Source organism: Heterodontus francisci, chromosome 12 (assembly GCF_036365525.1).
Source record: "Heterodontus francisci isolate sHetFra1 chromosome 12, sHetFra1.hap1, whole genome shotgun sequence".
Taxonomy (NCBI): domain Eukaryota; kingdom Metazoa; phylum Chordata; class Chondrichthyes; order Heterodontiformes; family Heterodontidae; genus Heterodontus; species Heterodontus francisci.
In genome coordinates, this window is record NC_090382.1 from 84,950,949 (window position 1) to 84,976,636 (window position 25,688).

General features: G+C 45.0%; 1 protein-coding gene across 6 annotated transcripts in view; it reads right to left on the reverse strand.

The window, feature by feature from the left end:
- LOC137375967 (organic cation/carnitine transporter 2-like) overlaps window positions 1-25,688 on the reverse strand; it is a 171,435-nt gene that overhangs the window by 34,800 nt on the left and 110,947 nt on the right. For 3 of the 6 annotated variants that reach the window (XM_068043775.1, XM_068043779.1, XM_068043774.1), the window contains 3 exons: window positions 23,174-23,274; window positions 12,401-12,615; window positions 3,117-3,299 (listed from right to left, as the gene is read on the reverse strand). In XM_068043775.1, the coding sequence (XP_067899876.1) occupies window positions 3,117-3,299; window positions 12,401-12,615; window positions 23,174-23,274 (499 nt within the window). The remainder of the gene's footprint in view (window positions 1-3,116; window positions 3,300-12,400; window positions 12,616-23,173; window positions 23,275-25,688) is intronic. The other 3 variants (XM_068043777.1, XM_068043776.1, XM_068043778.1) reach the window with 2 other exon arrangements.

The following is a 25,688-nucleotide window of genomic DNA, read 5'->3' on the forward strand; positions in this document are numbered from 1 at the left end:
AGGGGTGTGAGAGAGGGCTGCAACAGAGCAGGGAAGAGCAGCGGGAGAGAGAGAGAGGGGGAGAGTAAGAGAGGGTGAGAGAGAGCTGGGATGGAGAGACAATGGGGCAGGGAGAGACAGGGGAGTGAGAGAGGGGGAGAGAGAGGGGGAAAGACAAAAAGGGAGCGAGAGGAGAGATAGGGGAGAGAGATGTTGTTGAGGGAGAGGGGGGAGAGAGAGAGATAGTGGGGTGTGAAAGAGAGACGGGTGAGAGAGAGGACAGTGAGAGTGAGTGAAAGAAGAGAGAGTGGGGGGAGAAGGAGAGAGAGGAGAGGGAAAGGGGGGGGAGAGAGAGAGGGGGAGAGACAGTGAGGGCAGGAGAGAGGTGGGAGAAAGAGATGGTTAAGGGGGAAGAGAGAGAGGATGGAGAGAGAGGGGTGAGTGAGGGACTGGTGGAGAGAGTGACGGAGGTGTGGAGAGGGTGAGGAAGGGATGGAGAGAGTGAGGGGAGAGAGGGGGAAGAGAGAGAGGGGTGGAGAGAGAGCCAGAGGGGGTGGGGAGGGAGTGAGGGGCGAGAGAGAGGGGCGAGAGAGTGAGAGAGATGGAGGAATGTGAGGGGGGGGAGAGAGAGAGAAAGAGGAAAGAAGGTGAGAAAGGGGAGAAAGAAGTGGGAGAGAGAGAGGGTAGAGCAAAGGAGGGGTGGAGAGAGTAATGGAGGGGTGGTGAGCGAGGGAGGGTTGGTGGGAGGGAGAGAAAGGGGGCGAGAGGAGCGAGAGAGGGGCGAGAGAGATACAGTGGTGGAGAGAGAAAGCAAGAGGGGGACAGGGAGAGGAAGGAGAGGGTGGGAGATGGAGAAAGAGGCAGGAGAGGGAGATGTGAGAGAGGGGAATGAGGGGGGAGCGAGTGAGAGAGGGGGGAGAGAGTGAGAGAGGAGGAGAAGGAGAGCGAGCGGGAGCGGACTGAGAGAGAGAGGTGGGAGAGAGTGGGGGAGGGGTGGATGTGAGAGAGAGAGGGGTAGGGGGAGAGAGAGGGGGCAGAGAGAGGGGAGAGAGAGTGGGAGTGGGAGACAGAGAGGGAGGGGAAGACAGAGAGGGAGGGGAAGAGAGGTGGGCGAGAGAGAGGTAGGAGAGAGAGGGGCAGAGAGAGAGGGGTATAGAGAGAGAGAGGGAGAGAGAGGGGGGACCTTGAGAGAACAGAGAGAGAGAGATGGGGGGGACAGAGAGAGGAACAGAGAGAAGGAGGAGGAGGGGAACAGAGAGGGGGGGGGAACAGAGAGAGGGGTGGCATATAGCGAAAGGTGGACATATAGACAAAGGAGGAAGGACAGAGAGTGAGGAGGGGGAACACAGGGAGGGGACAGAGAGAGAGGAGGGGGGACACAGAGAGCAAGGACAACACAGAGAAAGAGGACAGCACAGAGAGGAGGAACAACACACAGAGGGGGGAGCAGAGAGAGCGACACAGAAAGAGACACCAAGATCACTCCTGACAGATGACCATCGCTACAGAATACTTCAGATCAACACAAGAATTTCGTGGGCAAACATTAACTACTTGTGTAAGCAAAGAAATGCCAGGTATCTCACCATATCTGTGTCCGACATAATGGTGAGAAAGTCAATAAATTAATCTTCCCATTTAAAGCTTCTTCACAATAATGTACATTTGCTGTCATTTTGATTAATTGAAAGATAAATTTTAATGCCTTTATCTTTCCAAAATTGTGTTACTGCCTCCCACCACCCCCCCCCCCCCCCCCCACCCCATGTAAGACAATAATTGTAATGTGGCACTCCATGCGAAAAGATTGGACAACCCTGCTCTAACATTTCTCGCATGCTGCTTTCTGGAAGCAGTTGAGTCACTCCTTGAACTGGGGGAAGATTTCTCTGTGTGCTTTGGGTTGTAAATTCATTTATAAAGAATGTGTTTATGACTTTGCTACAGATTATTATTTTAACAGAATAAAATCAGTCAATGTTTGATTAATGCCAAAAGATAAATATTATACATTAATGCACACTTAGTACCTGTGTTGGGTCAACCGCATCCAGGAAGTACCAAGAATATCCTACTGGTTAGATTTAGAAGCGACACCCTGTACTGCATCAGTGTGACATTTCTATGGAGTGAGGTAGTGTAGGCAGTCGATGCCACATCACCACAAGATACCTCATCACATCATCCCCACCCCCACAACAGCCAGACATTCCTCTCCCACTATTTTACTCTTTCTAACCCAGCTGCTGAGATCTAGGCTTGCGGTATTTGGTTAAAATGTGAAGGGATTGCTGCATTGCTTCACGTGATGAGATTTTCACAATGGAATGCTTGCAGACACCTGGGTGAAATTAAATTCTGAATTTATTGTTAATCTTTCTATATCTTTGCAAAGGAAAACGTCAACCATAATCAGTGCACCAAAGTGACAGGTATGGATGAATCGCAACCAACAAGCCCTTCAAGAGATCTGAGGAGGAAGCTCTACAACTGGACAAACACACCAGGTGGTAGGAAATGGAGAAGCTGAAAAAAGCTGTCAGGTTTGTGTTGGTAATGAGATGGCTGACCTGCGGTACAGTGTGTGGCTACGGTCTTCAAACATCCTGATTAATTGAAATGACTCCTATTATTACTTAGTTGAGCCAACTGTGTAACAGCCCCGACAACCAATTTTATCTGCAGCACCTGTGGAAGAGTCTGTCACTCTAGAATTGGCTTTTATAGCCGCTCCAGGCGCTGCTTCACAAATCACTGACCACCTCCAGGCCCTTACCCATTGTCTCTCAAGACAAGGAGGCCCAAGAAGACTTCATAATCACAACATGAAGAAATCACTTTAAAAATTTCACTCAGGTTTCTCAGACATTCATTGTGATAATGCTTTCACTCAAACACCACCACCTTTGGTCTCAGACAGTGGGATAAGGAACGTTGGTTGGTGGGTGTGAGATATATGGCTCTGAGGAGGGAGGGTCTGGTTAGGTATCTTATGCATATTTATTGCATCATTCATCTGTTCATTTACACCATGTGCACATGGATGGTGTGGATGTGGGAAAAGCAGGTGGATGTGAAGATAATGCAAAAAGTTTCCTTATATTCTACCTGCATACAGAAGTCAAAGTGTTCCTTACCAAGATAAAAAATGTAAGGCGAGGTGATGCTTCCCAACCTCGAGGCCATTGAGCTCACTCCGACACCCATGTTTCTTATTGGAGTTGCGTACAATTCAGCAGTGTAAACATAAACTATGGAGAAGGCACATGTGGTTCCAAATTTTCCAATCATCACCAGCACTGTGCCAAGTACTGAAAGATCTAGAATAAACACAGAACCGTAAACTTATTGGAAGATGCACTGACCTACAGGCCCCTGTCTGTATAATCATGTAACATACTCGACTTATGGGCTAATCTTTCCAAATATGTGCTTCTGACAAACATAGCGGCAACTAGGGGTACATATTGAAAATTCATGATGGTGCTCCTCATCCAGTATAATTGATGGATGCAAAAGCAATTTCCCAAAATGTGTTCCTAATGGACGTGATTCAGCACTAAAAGTACGCATTCATTGAATGGGCTCCAAAATATTGGTGTTATAAATATTTGGCTGGTGGGAGTGAGGTGCGTTGAATAAAGGCACCTCACCCATTCTGGGCAGAATCCAGCAGCCACTATAACTACAACAACATAAATTTATATAGCACCTTAAGAGGAAAACAAAGTCTCAAGCTGCTTCAAAGAGAAATAAGAAAAAAAGTAGGCACTGAGCTGCAGAAGAGTTTCAGAAGGGTGACCAAAGAATTGGATCAAGGACATGGGTTTTAAAGAGGGTTAGAGGGGTTCATAGAGAAAATTCTACAATATGAAGCCCAGGTGGCGAAATGCATAGCTGCATAAGTGAAGAAGTTGGGGTTGCACACGAGGTTGTGGCAAAGTGAATGGAGAGTTTGTGCAGTTCTAGAGCTGGAAAAGGTTACAGAGTTAGGGAAGGATGAGACAGGGAAAGATTTTATGTCAGTATGAGAGTTTTAAATTTGAGGCCTTAGGGACTGGAAGGCAATGTAGGTCAGTGATGACAGCGGTGACAAACAAATGAGCATTGGTGTGAGATAGGATATGAGCAGCAAAGTTTTAGATGAGCTGAAGTTTACAGGGGGTAGAGGATTGGAGGTTGGCTCGGGTAACTGTGGAGTAATCGCACCTGGATGAGGGTTTCAATGATAAGAGGACTTCAATAGGGCAGAGGCGGATGAAGATAAAGAGGTGAAAAGAACTATATCTTTGTGATAGAGAGAATATGTGTTAAAAATTCAGTTCATAGTCAAATAAGATACCAAGAGTATGAACTGTCTGGTTCAACTTGAGGCAGTGACTGAGGAGGACAATAGAGTTGGTGGCGCGAGCATGGAGTTTGCAGCAGAGTTTGAAACTGGGGCTCATCCAAGACTGTTGGTAGTTGCATAAACAGGCCAATGATTAAGAGAGACAGGAGAGGTTGAGAATGGTTGAGCTAGGTGTTACCAGTCTACATCTGGAAGTTGACCCCTCCATGTCGGTGGATGATGTCGACAAGGGGCAGCATGTAAATGAAGAGGATGTGGGGCCAAGGATATGTCCTTGGGATTCTCAAAATAATGGTTTGGCGGGGGGACTGGAAACCATTGCAGAGTTTCTCTGGCTATGATCAGGTAGGTAAGATTGAAACATGTGTTACATAACAAATTGGTGAATGTAAAAATCAAGAAAGGAAAGGGTTAATTAGGCTAACAGAACCATCTGATGGAGTTTTCTTTGTGCCTTAGATTGTTATTAAGCTGTAGCTGTGTGAAAGTTAAACATTGGTCCAAACACTGCTGTCAAAATGACAGTGAGGATGTTTTCCAGTGCAAATGCCACAGCACCTTCCAGCGACGGCAGATATATGATTAAGCATGGAAATGAGAAGTTGCTGTTGGAGATTTGCCACTCTGCTATTAACTTCACAAAATGGTATCTGTCTGGCTCCATGTTCAAATGCGTTGAGTGTCATCAAGCTTTTTCCTTTTACTTTGTCTTTTTAAAAACAATTTCTTTCAATATTTCTCTTTATGTGCCTAATTTGAAGTTAAAATTAAGAAGACTAGAAAGCTAGGTAAAGGTAGAACTGTTAATCAAGGATGGCATTGATGCAATAGTTAAAGATGACCTTGGTTCAGGGGATCAGGATGTAGTATCAGTTGAGGTGGAGATGAGGAATACCAGGGGAAAGAAATCACTAATGGGAGTGGTCCACAGCCCCCCTAACAGTAATCACAATGTAGGACAAAGTATACAAGAATAAATATTGGGTGCTTGTAATAAAGGTACAGCAATAATCATGGATGATTTTAATCCACATTTAAACTGGAAATATCAGATTGACAATAGTAGCTTGGATGATGAGTTCATAGAATGCTTTCAAGATAGTTTCTTAGAGGAACATATTCTGGAACCAACCAGGTTGGTTACATTAGACTTGGTATTGTATAATGTGACAGGATTAATTAATGACCTCAGAGTAAAGGCACCTCTAGGTAGCAGTGACCACAATATAATTGAATTTTACATCCAATTTGAAAGAGAAAAGAGTGGGTTTAAGGCTAGTATTTTAAAGTTAAATAAGGGTAACTATGTGGGCATGAAAGCTGAGCTAGTTGAAGTGAACTGGGTCACTAGGTTAGCAGATAGGTCAATAGAGAAGCAGTGGCAGACATTTAAGGGGATATTTCAAAATACTCAGAATAAGTATTATCCTACTGTAAGGAAAAATTCTAAGGGGAAGACTCACCATCCATGGTTAACTAAAGAAGTTAAAGAAAGCATCAAACGTAAGGAAAAAGCATATAATTGTGCAAAGATGAATGGCAGGTCAGGTGATTAGTCAGAATATAAAGAACAGCAGAGAACGACTAAAAGGCTAATCAGGAGAAATAAATTAGAGTATGAGAGGAAGCTAGCTAGAAATGTAAAAACAGATAGCAAGACTTTCTACAGGCATTTAAAAAGGAAAAGACTAAATAAAGTGAGTGTTTGTCCTCTAGCGAGTGAGAATGGGGAGTTAGTAGTAGATAATAAGGAAATGGTGGATGAAATTAACAAATATTTTGCTTCTGTCTTCACTACAGAGAATGCAAAAAACATTCCAGTAATAGATCTAAATCAGGAGGTGGAAGGAAGAGAGGAACTTGCTGAAATTACAATTACCAGGGAAACGGCATTGAGCAAACTGATGAAGCTGCGAGCTGACAACTCCCTGGTTTTTGTTGGACTTCATCCTAGGGTCTTAAAAGAGATGGCTAATGAGGTAGTAGATGCATTGGTGTTAATTTTGCAAAATTCGCTAGATTCTGGAAAGGTTCCATCAGACTGGAAAGTAGCAAATATAACCCCTCTATTCAAGAAGGGGCGGGGGAAGGCAGAAAACAGGTAACTATAGGCCAGATAGCTTGATGTCTGTTGTGGGGAAGGTATTGGAATAAATCATTAACGGGGCTATAGCTGGGCACTTAGAAAAACTCAAGGTAATCAGGAATCATCAGCATAGTTTTGTGAAAGGAAAATCATGTTTCACCAATACGTACTGTACTTGGATTTCCAGAAGGCATTTGACAAGGTGCCACATAATAGGTTATTGCACAAAGTAGAAGCTCATGGTGTAGGGGGTAACATATTAGCATGGATAGAAGATTGGCTGGCTGGCAGAAAACAGAGTATGCATAAATGGGTCCTTTTCTGATTGGCAGGATGTGATGATGAGTGGTGTCCCGCAGGAGTCTTTGCTGGGGCCTCAACTTTTTACCATTTATATCAATGACTTAGATGAGGGGAGTGATGGCTTGGTAGCTAAATTTGCAAATAACACAAAGTTAGGTAGGAAAGTTTGTTGTGAAGAGGACTAAGGAGGTTGCAGACCGACAGATAGGTTGAGTGAATGGGCAAAAATCTGGCTGATGGAGTATAATGTTGGAAAATGTGAAGTTGTTCACTTTAGCAGGAAGAATAAAAAAGCAGAGTGTTACTTAAATGGAGAATTACTGCAGAATTCCGAGGTGCAGAGGGATCTAGGTGTTCTAGTGCATGAGTCACAAAAAGTTAGTATGCAGGTCCAACAAGTAATAAAGAAGGCTAATGAAATGCTATCCTTTATTACAGGAGGAATTGTAAATAAAAGTAAGGATGTTATGCTTCAGTTATACAGAGCATTGGTGAGACCACATCTCAAATTCTATGTGCCGTTTTGGTCTCCTTATTTAAGGAAGGATGTAAAGCATTGGAGGTGGTTCAGAGGAGGTTTAGTAGATTGATGCCTGGAATGAGCGTGCTGTCTTATGAGGAAAGGTTGGACAGACTGAGCTTGTTTTCATTGGAGTTTAGAAGAGTGAGGGGAGACTTGATTGAAGTTTTTAAGAACCTGACGGTCTTGACAGGGTGGATGTGGAAAGGATGTTTCCTCTTGTGGGAGAGTCCGGAACTAAGGGGCACTATTTTAAAATTAGGGGTCGCCCTTTAGGACAGAGACGAGGAAAACATTTTTCTCTCCAAGGGTTGTGCGACTTTGCAACTCTCTGCCTCAGAAGGTGGTGGAGGCGGGGTCATTGAATAATTTTAGGGCGGGGATAGATAGATTCTTGTTAGGCAAGGGAATCAAAGGTTATCAGGAGTAGATGACAGTGGAATTCAGATCAGCCATGATCTTATTGAATGGCGGAGCAGGCTCAAGTGGCTGATTGGCCTACTTCTGCTCCTAATTGGTATGTTCGTACGTAAATTCATCATTCTAACTTGCACGTCCTTGTTCAGACCTTGCACTGTTCATTTCACAATCCTTCAATCTGATTGGTTAAAGAGATACACAGATTTTCACTCAGGTTCCAGATACCCGATAGAGGTAGCTGCACCAGTTCAATCTCCCATTTACAGCAACTTGTACACAAAATATCATGGAGATTAAACGGACAATGGCAAGTTTTAAAAAATCTATTCTTTCATGGAATGTGGACATTGCTGGCAAGGCCAGCTTTTATTATTGCTTTTGAGAAGGTGGTAGTGAGCCGCCTTCTTGAACCGCTGCAGTCCATGTGGTATAGGTACACCCACAGTGCTGTTGGGAAGGGAGTTCCAGGATTTTGACCCAGCGACTGTGAAGGAACAAGGAACAAAGAACAAAGAACAGTACAGCACAGGAACAGGCCATTCGGCCCTCCAAGCCTGCGCCGATCTTGATGCCTGTCGAAACTAACACCTTCTGCACTTCCGGGGTCCGTATCTCTCTATTCCCATCCTATTCATGTATTTGTCAAGATGCCTCTTAAACATCCCTATGGTACCTGCTTCCACCACCTCCCCCAACAACAAGTTCCAGGCACCCACCACCCTCTGTGTAAAGAACTTGCCTCGCACATCCCCTCTAAACTTTGCCCCTCTCACCTTAAACCTGTGTCCCCTAGAAACTGACTCTTCCACCCTGGGAAAAAGCTTCTGACTATCCACTCTGTCCATGCGACTCATAACTTTGTAAACCTCTATCATGTCGCCCCTCCACCTCCGTCGGTCGAGTGAAAACAATCCGAGTTTATCCAACCTCTCCTCATAGCTAATGCCCTGCAGACCAGGCAACATCCTGGTAAACCTCTTCTGTACCCTCTCCAAAGCCTCCATGTCCTTCTGGTAGTGTGGCGACCAGAATTGCACGTAATATTCCAAGTGTGGCCTAACTAAAGTTCTGTACAACTGCAGCATAACTTGCCTATTTTTATACTCTGTGCCCTGACCGATGAAGGCAAGCATGCCGTATGCCTTCTTGACTACCTTATCCACCTGCGTTGCCACTTTCAGTGACCTGTGGACCTGTACGCCCAGATCTGTCTGCCGGTCAATACTCCTAAGGGTTCTGCCATTTACTGTATACTTCCCACCTGCATTAGATCTTCCAAAATGCATTACCTCACATTTGTCCAGATTAAACTCCATCTGCCCAAGTCTCCAACCGATCTATATCCTGCTGTATCCTCTGACAATCCTCATCACTATCCGCAACTCCACCAACCTTTGTGTCGTCCGCAAACTTACGAATCAGACCAGCTACATTTTCCTCCAAATCATTTATATAGTACAAGCAGCAAAGGTCCCAGCACTGATCCCTGCGGAACACCACTAGTCACATCCCTCCATTAAGAAAAGCACCCTTCCTCTGCTACACTCTGTCCTCTATGACCGAGCCAGTTCTGTATCTATCCTGCCAGCCCCCCTCTGATCCCATGTGACTTCACCTTTTGTATCAGTCAAACTGGTGATATAGTTCCAAGTCAGGATGGTGTGTGACTTGGAGCAGAACTTCAGGTAGTGGTGCTCCCATGCCTATGCTACCCTTGTCCTTCTGGGTGCTGGAGTTCACAGGTTTGGAAGGTGCTGTCGAAGGAGCTTTGATGAGATGCTGCAGTGCATCTTATAGATGATACACACTGCTGCCACTGTTGACAAGTTACAGCAATTTTTGGGCCAATAATGTAGCTTTAAGTCATAATATTTTGAAATTGCTGATGAATGTATTTGAATATCTAAACAGATGTTTTGCTTATAAAGCAGCCTGTCAAAATTCACAAGGTAGTGCAGAAATATCTTGCAAAATGCTGTGGTATTTTTTTTCATTCGTTCATGGGATATGGACATCATTGGTAAGGCCAGCATTTATTAACCATCCTTAATTTCCCTTGAGAAGGTAATGGTGAGCTACCATTTCAACTGTTTCAGTCTATGTGGTGTATGTACACCGTTAGTGCTATTTGCTAGTGAGTTCCAAGATTTTGAGAAGCAGCAGTGAAGGAATGCTAATAATCTTGTCCTGGCCAATCGACATCGCAAAAACTGACTGCTGTTTGTAGGAGCTTGTTGTGTGCAAATTAGCTGTTGTTTTTCCTACATTACAACAGTGACTACACTTCAAAAGTACTTTGGCTGTAAAGCTTTTTGAGATGTTTGGTAGCCATGAAAGGTATATAAATGCAAGTGTTTCTTTTTTTATAATGTATTTCCAAGCCAGGATGGTGTGTGACTTTGAGAGGAACTCGCTGGTTGTGATGTTCCCATGCGTCTGCTACCCTTGTTCTTCTAGGTGGCAGAAGTCGTGGGTTTGGAAGGTGCTGTCAAAGGAGCCTAGGTGAGTTTCAGCAGTGCATCTTGTCTATGGTACATCCTGCTGCCACTGTGCACTGGTGGTGAAGGGAGTGAATGCTGAAGGTGGTGGATGGGGTTGTTGATCAAGTGGATTGCTTTGTCCTGCATGGTATCAAGCTTCATGTGTGTTGTTGGAGCTGCACCCATTCAGGCAAGTGGGCAGTATTCCATTACACTCCTGACTTGTGCCTTGCAGATGGTGGACAGGCTTTGTGGAGTCAGGAGTTGAGAATTCCTAGCCTCTGACCTGCTCATGTAGCTATAGTATTTATGTGACTGGTCCAGTTGGGTTTCTGGTCTTTGGAAATCTGTTTGCAAATGTTACGGTATGGAAGTGGGATGGCTCCTAGAGTTCAACAGGGAAAGAATATGCTGTGACAAATGTACCTGATGTATTTCAGTGCTGTTGGGAAGGACAGCAACAGCTATTTGTTCAGACAAATGTAATAAAGCTCATGGGAAAGCTGAGAAATAAACCAAAGTTACAGCAGAGTTGTCACAGAACAGTGATTAAAAAAAGTGTAAAGGGAACCAGTCTACAGCTTGATGGTAGCTTAAGCAAATCCTTCACAGAAAAAGATGACCATGGCTGGCATAGCTCTTGGAATAAAGATAATCCCTATCAGGGTGGCACAGTGGCGCAGTGGTTAGCACCGCAGCCTCACAGCTCCAGCGACCCGGGTTCGATTCTGGGTACTGCCTGTGTGGAGTTTGCAAGTTCTCCCTGTGTCTGCGTGGGTTTCTTCCTGGTGCTCCGGTTTCCTCCCACATGCCAAAAGACTTGCAGGTTGATAGGTAAATTGGCCATTATAAATTGCCTCTAGTATAGGTAGGTGGTAGGGAAATATAGGGACAGGTGGGGATGTGGTAGGAATTTGGAATTAGTGTAGGATTAGTATAAATGGGTGGTTGATGGTTGGCACAGACTCGGTGGGCCGAAGGGCCTGTTTCAGTGCTGTATCTCTAACTAACTATATTCTGTTGGTAAATTTTTCCCAAAGCACAAAATGTAGCATACTGTTCTCTGACTACTATGATCATGACTTTGCTGACACCTGATGTGGGTTATAACCAATGAAGAAATTAATTTAAAAAAAAACATTTTTGGCTATTCCTTAATGCAACAGGACAAATCAGTTTTAGAACCATGGGATGGTGAAAACCTGATTGAAGGGATTTAAACACAGAATTGCAGGAGAGATGGGCCTAGATGAGGGAGTCCACAACAGATTCAAGGAATTGGAGGAGAAAAGAGTTAATAACTGGGTGGAAATTTGATTGTGGCAACTTTTGAGGAACTGGATAATGATGGTGGCTTTGAAGGGAAGAGGAACAGTACTTAGTGAATAGGATCTGCTTACAGTGACAATTATCATGGGGGCCTGGAAGAAAAGCTGGTTGGTCAGGATCTTACTTGCTGCGGGTGTCTTTCTAATAGGTTAGGTTTCCAACCAGTAGAAATATGTCTGATGCACAACACATGTAATGTCAGTGCCTTAACTTATGAACCGTCATTCTGAAACTCAATGGAAACAAGAGCATATTGTTTATGGCGCTTCATTCTCCCAAGATAACAAATGATGTGTCTACTTACCAGCAAGGGTGGGTGCCAGAAGGGTAGGGTTGTGGATGCACCTCTAAATATATACTGGACAGATTTAATGCACAATATATTGTATGTCATATTCTAAGAGTGAAATAAAAACAAGAAATACTGGAAATACTCAGCAGGTCTGACAGCATCTGTGGAGCGAGAAGCAGAGTTAAGGTTTCAGGTCAGTGATTCTTCATCAGAACTGGCAATATTAGAAATGTAATAGGTTGTAAGCAATCAAAGTGGGGGTGGAGCAAGAGATAACAAGAGATAAAATAGCAGGTTTTGTATAGTTTGGGATAACTAGTATTGAAAAGGTGGTTAGATAATTCAGTTCTTCTGCCAATGCTGATTTTGAGTAAAGTATGAGGTGTACAGGAGTGGCCTGGAGTGAGTCACCCACTAATTTTTCCTTCCTTGCTGATCCTCCCAACACCTCATCCTTACAACACAGCTAAGATCGGTGAAATTGTGATGGGTCTTCATAGTTTGTGGAACAGTGTGACAGAATGCTAAAATCTGTTAACAATTACACCACATGCGTATTCCAATTTACCATGAAATCCTGCTTAAAAATGTTTAACAAAAGACAGGTTATGATAATTTTAGCTGTACTGTAAAAATTTACTTGAAGGTATGAGCTGGATGAAGAAAAGGGCAAGTCCACCGAGAAACAGTGAGCCTGAAAGGCTTAATCTGCGGGGAAACTTCCAGAGAAAAAGCCAAGCTGCGACATAGGCCGGAACTTCAACGGCACCAGCGAAGAAACAGTTCAAATAATCATCACCATGGAGATTGGCCGTGTTCAAAGACAAGCCAAAGTATTCAGTTGTTAGAATCATCCTGCAACAAAATAGTAAAATCTTCTCATAAAATTATTTTTTATTCTTTCTTCTCCTACACCTCTTTTTCTATTTTGGTTTGATTAGGATTTCCTTTCTCTCTCATTCCACCAATCATTTTCTACCAAGGGGACAGGCAGCAGATTTGCTCCTGATACGCTGTTTTAATGCCAAATATTAGAAAGTGAATTCCCTGTAGACAACTAACTTCTAAATTTGCCCTTCTCTCCACTGAGAAACAGTAGTATCTCTATCGGAACGGCACAGTGGCGCAGTGGTTAGCACCGCAGCCTCACAGCTCCAGCGACCTGGGTTCAATTCTGGGTACTGCCTGTGTGGAGTTTGCAAGTTCTCCCTGTGTCTGCGTGGGTTTCCTCCGGGTGCTCCGGTTTCCTCCCACATGCCAAAGACTTGCAGGTTGATAGGTTAATTGGCCATTATAAATTGCCCCTAGTATAGGTAGGTGGTAGGGAAATATAGGGACAGGTGGGGATGTGGTAGGAATATGGGATTAGTGTGGGATTAGTATAAATGGGTGGTTGATGGTCGGCACAGACTCGGTGGGCCGAAGGGCCTGTTTCAGTGCTGTATCTCTAAACTAAAAAACTAAACAAATGCTGTACACAATATCGGTACGTATGATTCTATTCCAGTTTTGATCCTTCCACTGGCTCAAGGAGGAGCATGGCATACTGGCTGCCAATTCAGCTGATTAGCGACTCGGCAAGCAAGTTCCTTCTCTCCTTCGGTGCTACAGATATCTCATTTTTTACTTTTAATTGAGTTTGTTGAAGTATTTCCATTGGTTCACACTCCCATAAATTGGATTTTGATGTTATACTTTCATTTAGATTTGGTTTCATTATGGTTTGATATACTGAATCATTTTCTTCACTCTTCAGTTTTAATATCCTTATGTATTCCTATTTCTGTAGCATTGTTTTACATTAGACCGCCTCTCTTTCTGTTACTTTGCATATATCTTGTATTTAATATAAACTTCTAAATATTTATAAAATGAAATAAGAATTTAAAAATGGCACCTGATGTTTTTTGTAAAGGGGACACAGGGCGAAAACCCATTGGGAAAACCTCTGGCACTGACCCCTGCAGTTTTTGTAGGATCAGTGGGAAGTTCCTTCCTTTGTATGAAAATCCCACCAGGGGCACATCTAAGGTACCATCTATGTAGGAGGTTGAAAACTATGGGGCTGATTGCTGGACTTTGAGAGTCACCCACTTTCAATCGGAGATTTTCTGAATGGCAAGAGTCGAGGAGCTATGGAGGAGCAAAGGGATTTGTATGTTCATGTACACAAACAAGTAAAATCTAGTGCAGAGGCACAAAAAAATCCCAAAATAATGTGGAATGTTAGCCTTTAGCTCAAAAGGTTTGCAATACAGAAGTGCAGAAGCAATACTTTAGTTGGGCAGAGCATTGTTTTTTTTTATTCATTCATGGGATGTAGGCGTCACTGGCCAGGCCAGCATTTATTGCCCATCCCTAATTGCCCTTGAGAAGGTGGTGGTGAGCTGCCTTCTTGAACCGCTGCAGTCCATTTGGGATAGATATACCCACAGTGCTGTTAGGAAGGGAGTTCCAGGATTTTGACCCAGCGACAGTAAAGGAACAGAGATATAGTTCCAAGTCAGGATGGTGTGTGACTTGGAGGGGAACTTGCAGGTGATGTTGTTCCCATGTATCTGTTGCCCTAGTCCTTCTTGGTGGTACAGGTTGCATGTTTGGAAGGTGCTGCCTAAGGAACCTTTGTGTGTTGCTGCAGTGCATCTTGTAGATGGTACACACTGCTGCCACTGTGCGTCGGTGGTGGAGGGAGTGAATGTTTGTAGATAGGGTGCCAATCAAGCGGGCTGTTTTGTCCTGGATGGTGTCGAGCTTCTTGAGTGTTGTTGGAGCTACACCCATCCAGGCAAGTGGAGAGTATTCCATCACACTCCTGACTTGTGCCTTGTAGATGGTGGACAAGCTTTGGGGAGTCAGGAGGTGAGTTACTCGCCTCAGGATTCCTAGCTTCTGACCTGCTCCTGTAGCCACGGTATTTATATGGCTACTCCAGTTCAGTTTCTGGTCAATGGTAGCCCCTAGGATGTTGATAGAGGGGGATTCAGCGATGGTAATGCTGTTGAATGTCAAGGGGAGATGGTTAGATTCGCTCTTGTTGGAGATGGTCATTACCTGGCACTTGTGTGGTGCGAATGTTACTTGCCACTTATCAGCCCAAGCCTGGATATTGTCCAGGTCTTGCTGCATTTCTACATGGACTGCTTCAGTATCTGAGGAGTCACGAATGGTGCTGAACATTGTGCAATCATCAGCGAACATCCCCACTTCTGACCTTATGATTGAAGGAAGGTCATTGATGAAACAGCTGAAGATGGTTGGGCCTAGGACACTACCCTGTAGAACTCTTGCAGTGATGTCCTGGAGTTCAGATGATGGAGCTCAGATGATTGACCTCCAACAACCACAATCATCTTCCCTTGCGCTAGGTGTCACTCCAGCCAGCAGAGGGTTTTCCCCCTGATTCCCATTGACTCCAGTTTTCCGAGGGCTCCTTGATGCCATATTCGGTCAAATGCTGCCTTGATGTCAAGGACAGTCACGCTCACCTGACCTCTTGAGTTCAGCTCTGTTCAGACCCGTTCTGATGATAGGTCACAGACCTGAAACATTAACTCTGTTTCTCTCTCCACAGATGCTGCTTGTTCTGCTGAGTATGTCCAGCATTTTCTGCTTTTATTTCCGATTTCCAGCATCTTCAGTATTTTGCTTTTATTGTTCAGATCTCATCTGGAGTACTGTGTTTAGTTTTGGGCATTGTCCGAGGTAAGGCACAGATTCACAAGAATGATACCAGGGCTCAAGGACTAAAATTATGAGGAGGGTTGCATAAATCTGTTATGTATTCCCTAAGTTTAGCAGAGTGAAATGTGATCTAACTGAGCTCTTTAAAATGATAGCAGAATACAATAGGGTAGACACAGAGGGCAGAATTCTATTGGCTCCCGGGGGGTAGACTGGGAAACATGGGGAGTGGGGGGGGGGGGGGGGGGTGGTAAAATAGTGGGCAGCCAGGTCAGGCTATCTCTCCAATGCAATCTCCCCCAATGCAATCCCACCACCAATGCATTTTCCCAGCGACAGGACTAGGTGCGGAGTGACTGCCTGCTCCAAGGAGACAGGCAGCCGGTTAAAACATACTTAGGGACCATGTTACAGAGCATCTGGCATTTTGCCGACAGCGAGGCAACCCCCGAACACCCCACTGCAAGGGGAGGCCGCCAGCTTAATGGAGGGGCCATTGGAGTGAAGGCAGACTCCGCAGCCCCAACAATCTGTCCAGAGGAGTTTACCTTCTGACCCTTGGACCCCTGAATTTTTAATATGTTTTATTTACCTGTTGGAGACAACAGGTCTCTTGGCTGCCTGAGCAGTAACCACCTCTCCTGATGACACTGTTGAGGCTTCAGAGCTGCTGGCCCTCTGCATTGGGCCAGCAGCATCAGAGGCCTGCCTGCCATCTTTAATTGGTTGGTGGGCCCACAGACAGCTAATTAGGAAGCTGCCTGTCGTAAAATTCCCGAGCCAGTCCTGCTGCTGGCTAGTGTGGGCTCAGGATCTGCTTTTCGCCCCAATGTCGGGATCCCGAAACCCATGGTAAAATTCAGTCCAGAGGAACGATTTCCTGTGGTAGGGGAATCACACAAAATGTTGTGAAAATCTGAAACTTTCTCCCCCAAAAGGGTCAGTTTAAATTTTTAAGAATGAGATTTGTTAGACAGGGTATCAAGAGATATGGGTATGGTAAGTAGATTTGAGGTACAGATCAGCCATATCGAATTGTGAATGGCAGAACAGGTTTGAGGTGCTGAATGGACTACTTTTCGTTCCTATGGAACAGGTGACAGAGATGGAGAGAGGCAAATCCATGAAGGAATTTGAACACAGGGATGAGAATTTTAAATTGTGGCCATTGCCTATCCTCTGTCATCAGCAATTTTGGATATGTGGCTTTCTATTGCTTCATCAATGTCATTAATAAATACTGTGAATGGTTGCGGCCCCAACAGAGATCCTTGCAGGACACCATTAGTCACATCCTACCAATTACAGTGCCTGCCCATTATCCCTACTCTTGGTCTCCTGCCTCTCAGCCAATTTCCTAGCCAGGTTAATAATTTGTCTTCAATTCTATGAGCTTCAACTTTAGCTAGTAGTCACTTATAATGGATTTTATCATATGCCTTCTGGAAGTGCATATAAATAACATCCACTACTTTAGTCACCTCTTCAAAAAATTAAAACAGGTTCATTAGACATGACCTAGCCTTTGCAAATCCCTGCTGGCTATCACTGACCAGTTAAAAATTTTCAAGGTAAAAATGTCAGGAGAGGGGCTTCATTATTTCTTCTCCAACCAGAGAGAAGCAGGATGAGAGGGCACGTGACTTTGCCAGGACAGCAGGATTCCTAATGGTGCAGGGAGCTATCGACTGCATGTACATGGCTCTGTAGGTCCCATATGTAAAACTGGGAGAGGAATAGGAACTGTAAAGGATTCTACACCATTAATATACTGTTCGTGTGTGACCATACTCAGACTATCGTGTCAGTGAATGCCTGCTATCTTGGCAGCAGCCTTCAACTGAAGAAGTCAGCTGTTGCCACCTCTTTGGATCACCAAGAAGAATGAGAGGCTTGCTGCTTGGAGACAAGGACCATCCCCTGTACACATGGCTCATGACTCCCCTCTGTCATCTGACCACACAAGGACAATGGGTCTACAATGTTGTAACCAGGAACACTGTGGAACTGACCATCCTCATTATAACAAACAATGGTTCTGCTGCCTGGAATACTCGGGGGAAACCCAACAATACTTGCTGCAGGCTGTGTCCAAATTCGTGGTTGTCTGCTGTGTCCTCCGCAACCTTGTCATTATGAGGGCCATCCCTTGCCACCAGGCATACAGAGGCCACCTTGGAAGGGGTAGGAGGAGGAGGAGAAAAAGGAGAAGCAGGAAGAGGATGAGGAGGAATAGGAGGAGGAATGAGGGGAGGCAGGGAGGAGGCATTCGGGACCTCTTCGCTCTGAGTGCTTGCTGAGACTCTGATTCCCTTAGGATGTCATCCCAGTATCACCATTGCTCCACAATTCCTAACCTTCCCATCCATCTGCTACAACCTTCACAGCCACAATCTTGCAATGAAAGCTACCACCAAAAAACCCTCCATAACAACTTTATCCAACAACACATCCAATACTACAAGCAGAAATGAGCTATTCATCCTTGTACATCACATTTGTGCTTATCTTATAGGTGCCTTTTCTTAACTGAGTGCTCCTACAGAGTGTTATCCCAGTGACTGCAGCATGTCTGGTGAAAGGCTGCTCGGTTTCACCAGAAGAGACTGCAGATTGCCTGACAGGATGTCTTCGAGCAGCTCCGGGCTTTGAGGACCCAGCTTTGGATTGCACCACCTCGGCATGTGCAGCAGAAATCTGGGCTGGCTGAGAGGCAACAGCAAGGGAAATGGCAGAGCAGCAGTGGTGGGAGCATGTCTGCTGTCATCCTGAGAGATGACAAGTTCATGCATCACAGAGCCACTGCCACTCCCCTGGAACGGCACCTCAGAAATCCTAGTAATCTGTTGGAGGACAGATTGCTGGACTGCTGTGAAAGCCTGCAAGTACCTTTGAGCACTGAGATTCGTAACCATCATGGCAGCAGTCTGAGCTTGCATGGCAGCAAACATGGATCTCATGACTTCCGACTGAGCTTCCACTGCAGCACTGAGACACTGTGTGACTTCTGCCTGCGCTGCAGTGGAGGCTGAGACAGCAGCCACCAGATGCTGCCTCATAGGTGGATCTACAAGTGCTGTCATTGAGTTGTCACCAGTTTCCCACTGGAAAGAATGGACTCCAAGCTCTCCAAGATACCCAGTGCCACATTGCACTCAGACTGCTCCATGCTCCTTGACAGGGACAAAAGGCTGTCTGGCAGGCCTGTCAATGCACCAAGCCTCTTGGTGTGCATGCTCATCCATGGTCACCTCTAGGCCACCCCATTAAAGTCCTCATTTGACTCCCCTGGAACAGAACTCGCCTATGACCTTGTCATCTGGGTAGCTCGTGCACAAACTGTCCTTTCCACTGGCCTGGCTGCAGTCCACTCATGCCTGGTGACTCTACACTACCCTCTAAGGTACACACTGTGCCGGTATCAGAGCTGCTGGCTGTAAGTGTCAGATCAAGTGACATTGCTTCTTCCTCAGAGGTCTGTAGCAGCTCTTGCCCTTCCTCATATGCTGCATTGGTTGTCCAGGTGACGATTCTTGGATCGTGAGATGTGGCGTGGTGCTAATTAGGTACAAAGAGGGTAATGTATGCATAGAGAGACAGGGCAAGGCTAGAATTCTTAATGAGTACTTTGTAACAGTATTTACTAAGGAAGAGGAATCTGACAAAATAGCATAGAAGTGGAGAGAGTAGAGGCAATGGAATGGGTAAAAATTGCGAGGGAGGAGATACTGGAAAGGGTAGCTATGCTTAGGGTAGATAAGTCACATGGTCCGGATGGCTTGCATCCCAGGTTGCTATAGGAAATAGGGGGTGGAGACAGCAGAAGGACTTGCCATAATCTTCCAATCTTCCCTAGATACAGGGGAGGTGCCAGAGGATTGGAGAGTGGCAAACGTGACACCCTTATTCAAGAAAAGGTGTAAGGACAGTCCTAGCAACTACAGGCCAGTTAGTTAAACATCAGTGGTAGGTAGGGTTTCAAAAACAATAATCAGGGAAAAAGTCAACAGGCACTTGTAGAGGTTTGAGTTAATTAAGGTTGGCCATCACAGATTTGTAAAAGACAGATCTTGCTTGATAAATCTAATTGAATTTATTGATGAAGTAACAGAGAAGGTTGATAAAGGGAATGTGGTGGATGTTGTCTGTATGGATTGTAAGAAAGTGTTTTCTAAAGTATCACATAAATGGTTGATTAACAAAACTGAGGCTCATGGAATAGGATGGTCAGTGTCCAATTGGATCAAAAAATGGCTTAGACAGAAAACAGCAACTTGTGGTAAATAGTTGTTTTTCAGACTGGAGGATGGTAGACAGTGGTGTTTCCCCAGGATCAGTGCTAGGACCACTGTTTTATCGACTATATATAAATGACTTGGATCTTGGAATACAAAGTGGAATTTCAAAATTTGCTGATGATACCAAACTTGGAGGAGTGGCAAACAGTGAGGATGACATGAACTGACTGCAACAGGACATAGATACGCTAGCAGAATGGGCAGAAAAGTGGTGGATGGAATTTAATATGGACAAGTGTGAGGTGATGCATTTTGGCAGAAGGGACAGGGTGAGGCAATCTAGACTTAATGGCACAGTTCTGAAGAGTGTGCACGAACAGTGGGACCTGGGGGTGCATGTGCATAGATCTTTGAAGGTGGCACAACATATACAGAGAGTGGTTAATAAAGAATATGGGATCTGGGGCTCATTAATAGAGACATAGTGTACAAAAGTAGGGAAGTTATGCTGAGCCTTTATAAAGCTCTGGTTCGGCCCCAACCTGAATATTGCATCCACTTCTGGTCGCCACATTTCAGGAAGGATGTGAGGGTCTTTGAGAGGGTGCAGAGGAGATTTATCAGAATGGTTCCAGGGATGGGGGATTTTAGTGACAAGGTTAGTTTGGAAAAGCTGGGATTGTTCTCCCTGGAGCAAAGGAGATTGAGAGGCGATTTGAAAGAGGTGTACAAGATTATGCCAGGCTTAGATAAGTAAAACAAGGAAAAACTGTTTCCATTAACTGATGGTACATGGTCTAGGGGACACACATTAAAGATTTTGGGCAAGAGATGCAGGGGAATGTGAGGATGAACTTTTTTATGCAGCAAGTGCTAATGACCCGGGGACCCATGAGGGTGGTGAAAGTGAAGACAATCAATGATTTCAAAAGGAGGATGGATGGGACTTGAAGGAAATAAACTTGCAGGGCTACGGGGAGTGGGACTGACTGGATTGCTCTGCAGAGAGCCGGTATGAACTTGATCAGCCGAATAACCTCCATCTATGCTGTAAAGGACTCTATGACTCCATGATTCTATGATCTGGAAGAAGAAAATTGGAAGGAAAGTGCTGGGTGAGTAAAGGAGGTTGGTTTGGAAAGCAAGAGGCGCATGGTCACACAATCTGCAGCTTGCACTTCAAGCCAGATAAAAGGATGAAAGTGAGGTGGGATTTGAGAAGGGCCTTAAGGCATAAACATTTCTCAGCAGCACCTGATGCAATGGTCTCGATGACACCCGGCCTCATGATGTGGAACACAGTCTCCTCCAGCGGGCTTATGTGATGCAGGTGTGCCTATCCCCCTTTGGTTCTGCTACCTGCTGTTATGAGCAACCTTATCCCACAAAAGAGAGGAAAAAGTGTCAGTGACTGTGTTGCAATGTGCTTGGGTGATGTCCTTGCCATAGCTGAATAGCTGGAAGTATGTGAAATCAGTGGGAAATGGGTGTGAGGGCGAGGCAGATCATCTGAATGTTAGACCTGAGTCCTGACTGTTAGGAACTGCTGAGGGATGAGTGATGGGGGTTTGATGCATTGACTAGTGTGAAAGGTTGGTGGTGCAGTGGGTAGGAGATGTCTCTTGAAAATGCATTCACTAACCTTGATCACCTGCCTGAGGTCATTGAACTACGTGTGGGACTGCTGCCAGGTCCTTGTAGCGAAATACCAGGAGTTGGCCTTCCTGGCCACATGCTCCCATTTCCTTTTGAGGGTGGCCCTTGAGGGCCTCCTGGCACCCCCATGGAAATATGGGCCGGAATTTTGCGCTCCCTAAAAGAGTGGGCTGGTGGCGGGGGTGGAGGGAGGGGGTGGCTGGCGTAAAATGGAATCAGAGGCTGCGAGGGCCCTTCCCGACCTGCTCCCGCCTCCGCTGCCAATTTAAGCGGGGTGGCGGCAGCAAGAAATGGCTCACCCACCCCAGGCCAATCAAGGCCCTCAAGTGGCCAGTGTACTGCCACTTAAGGGCCTCCGCCCGCCGCCACAGGGATTTTACGTTTGGCTGGTGGGTGGCTGAGGCCTCAGAAAACCTGCCTGATAAAACTAGACGGCCTTCTGATGGGCTGGGGGGGCTTTCCTAATCAGGTACAAAGAGCTGCCCGCGAAGCCCCAACTGCCCCCAATGCACAACACGAACCTGCCCCCCTCTAACTGACCCCCCCTTGTGTCTCCAGGGCCGACCAATTGTCCCCGGCGAGGCCATAAAAACTTATTTTAATTCCGGGGCCATCCGTCAGATTCATCCTGCAGCTGGGTGTAGTCCCAGCAGTGGCCACCTTTTCCGGTCCTCTGATTGGCCGGCAGCTCCATTAGGCAGGACTTCTGGCCTCAATGAGGTGCAAGTCTTGCCCGAGACCAACTAAGGGCCTGGTGACCGGAAAATCCGGTCTTGATCCTCAGGCCCGATGGAGGCAGGATCACCACCGACTGTTCGGCCAGTGGACAGGTCCCCCTCTGCCCACCGTAAAATCCAGCCCATGGACTCACTCCTCCTGTCAACCTCCTGAACTAAGGCATTAAACACTGCATCCGTGAATCTGGGGGCCCTCGACTTGGCCATTCCTCCATTTGATGTCCTTGTCCTTACAGCCTCTTGCATTCCAGGCAGTCAACAGCAGCTTCCTTACAATGAGTGCAGCTCCCCTTTAAGTGGGGCAAGCCGCCTTTAAGAAGTGCAGACTAGCTGGAACATGTCCTCGCACGCTGCCAGGCTGCCAGTTGAGTGTTCAGCTAGCCAGCAGTGCATGTCACGCTTGGCTGAACACAACAACCATTCAAATGAGGAGGCAGCACAAAGTTTATGTGCTTCCTGCCTCAACAGGACCGGTTTGGGCTGCTCGCAAATTGTGACCTCTGTGCCCTAAAATGGGAGCAAACTATACAATACAAAAGCCAGGAAGTTAAGCTTAACACATATTAAACAGTAGTTCAGCCCCAGGTAGAGTATACAACTCTGGGAACCACACTTTTGGAAGGATGTGAAGGCTTTGGAGAGGATACAGAAGAGATTTACTGGAACGTTTCCAGCGATGAGGGATTACCGTTGTGGGGGTAAACTGAAGAAGTTGGAGTTTTTCTCCGTAGACCACGAAGGCTAACAGGAGATTTAAAAGATGTTTTCATGAAGGCTATAGATAGATTAAGGAAAGAGAAACTGTTTCCAATGCCTGAAGACTTAATAACCAAAGGGCACAGATATAAAATGATTTGCAAAAGAACCAGAGGCAACAGGGGAAAAACGTTTTTACGCAACAAGTGGCTCGGATTTGGAATGCACTGCCTGATATAGACTCGATAGTAGCCTTCAAAATGGAATTGCAGTAGTGCTGAAGTAGAAAAAGTTGCAGGGATGGGGGAAAGAGCAGGGAAGTGGGACTAACTGAATTCTTCTTTGGAAGACCCGGTGCAAACTCAATAGTCCAAATAACCTCCTTATCTGCTCTGAAATACTCACCAAACTAGAAAGCTTATAATAGTGATGGCTCGCATATTATGGGTTTTAAACAAGTGAATAATTGAATAAGATTGTTTACGTTTAGCCTTCATATCTTCGAGCTGGAAGGAAAACAGAGAAGATTCAGAATTATTGTTGATTATGAGAAAATATCTATTACTATTAGTTCATATCGGGTATGGGTGATCCAAAAAACATATTTGAAAATAGTGCAGTATAAACTTTCACATTTGCTTCTTTCTTTCCCTTTCCCTATTATGTCACCTATTATGTTGACCCTGCACCACCCGCAGATAAGGAAAATGGGGCTCAGTATAAATCTAAGAAATACCCCATTTTATTGATGCAGTTCCTCTTAACAGTTCATGATATTGCCTCAATCCTCAGAGAAATATTGTTCACATCAGACCCTCTCAGTCTGTGCTTGGGTAGGTAAAAATGCTTTTGTGGATTAGGGAATTAAGCATTGCATAGTATAAATATTTTTTAAAAGACGCTGTACTATTTACACTCTATATTAAGAAAGTAATGTATCTAAGTTTGCTGATGATACAAAGCTCAGTGGAAATGTAAGCTGCGGGGAGGATGTAGAGAGGCTGCAAAGAGATATAGACAGGTTAAGTGAATGGGCAACAAGATGGCAAATGGAGTATAATATAGGGAAGTGTGAAGTTGTTCACCTTGGTCATAAAAATAGAGAAGCAGAATATTTTTAAAAGGTGTGAAACTGGTAAGTGTTAACGTTCAGAGAGACTTGGGGGTACTCGTACAAGGAACGCCCAAAGTTAACATGCAAGTGCAGCAGGCTATTAGGAAGGCAAATGGCATGTTGACCTTTATTGCATGGCGATTGGTGTACAGGAATAAAGAAATCTTACTAAAATTGTACAGGGCTTTGGTGAGACCACATCTGGAATACTGTGTACAGTTTTGGTTTCCACATTTGAGAAAGGATATACTTGCAGTGGAGGCAGTGCAGTGAAGATTTACTAGATTGGTAAAACTAGATTGGTTCCTGGGATGAGGGGGTTGTCCTATGATGGGAGGCTGAGTAAATTGGGCCTATATTCTCTGGAGTTTGGAAGAATGAGAGGCGATCTAATTGATACATTCAAGATTCTGAAAGGGCTTGATAGGGTAGAAGTTGACAGATTGTTCCCACTGGTCAGGGAATCTAGAACATAGGGACACAGTCTCAGGATAAAGGGTCAAACATTCAGGACTGAGATGAGGAGAAATTACTTCACTCAAAGTGTTGTGAATCTTTGGAGTGCTCTACCCCAGAGGGTTGTGGATGCTCCATCACTGAATACATTTAAGGCTGGGATAGATAGATTTTTGGTCTCGCAGGGAATCAAGGGATATGGGGAGTGGGCTGGAAAGTGGAACTGAAGCCCGAGATCAGCCATGATCGTATTGAATGGTGGAGTAGGCTCGATGTGCCATATGATCTACCTCTGCTGCTATTTCTTGTGTTCTTGTATATATTGTAGCTCTTCCTGCAATCTGCTTCAGAGCTGGGTGTGTGGAAATAAGTGGGCAGGACTTAACGTTTTATGTATTTTAAGCACAGTAATGTCTTCCTCACTGGCATAAGAATAGGAACATTTCAAAAACTATTTACATTTTGTTAAAGTGCACTGTCATTATGATAATCTCTTTTCTAAGATGCTTACCCAGAATTGTTAGAGATAAGAGTACAATGGCATGATCAGTTAAACAAAGAAAAACAACAGGCAACACTATAAATTTTTCATATAATAGTTTTTATAAACATGGGGGAGGGGGACACATTGAAAATGTATGTGGCAAGAAAGATATTGAAGTTGCTGATTTGCAGTTGCAGCTTTGTGTTCATTGTGGACTGTTCCAGGCATCAAACAGACAGAAAAATTCCACCAGACATTTCACTTTTTCATCATTATCTAAATGAACTGAAGAAGTTGTGATAAATATTACATTACATTTACTTGTCTTTTGTGTTTTAAAATCTGTAAAGAGTATCCAGATGCAGCAAGAGCTGGACAACATCCAGGCTTGGGCTGATAAGTGGCAAATAATATTCATGCCACACAAGTGCCAGGCAATGACCATCTCAAACAAGAAAGAATCTAACCATCTCCCTTTGACTTTCAATGGCATTACCATTGCTGAATTCCCCACGATCAATATCCTGGGGGTTACCATTGACCAGGAAACTGAACTGGACGAGCCACATAAATACTGTGGCTACCAGAGAAGGCCAGAGGCTGGGAATTCTGCAGCGAGTAACTCACCTCCTGACTGCCCAATTCCTGTCCACCATCTACAAGGCACAAGTCAGGAGTGTGATGAAATACTCTCCACTTGCCTGGATGGGTGCAGCTTCAACGACACTCAAGAAGCTAGACACCATCCAGGACAAAGCAGCCCACTTGATTGGCACCCCATCCACCACCTTCAACATTCATTCCCATCACCACTGATGCACAATGGCAGCAGTGTGTACCATCTACAAGATGCACTGCAGCAACTC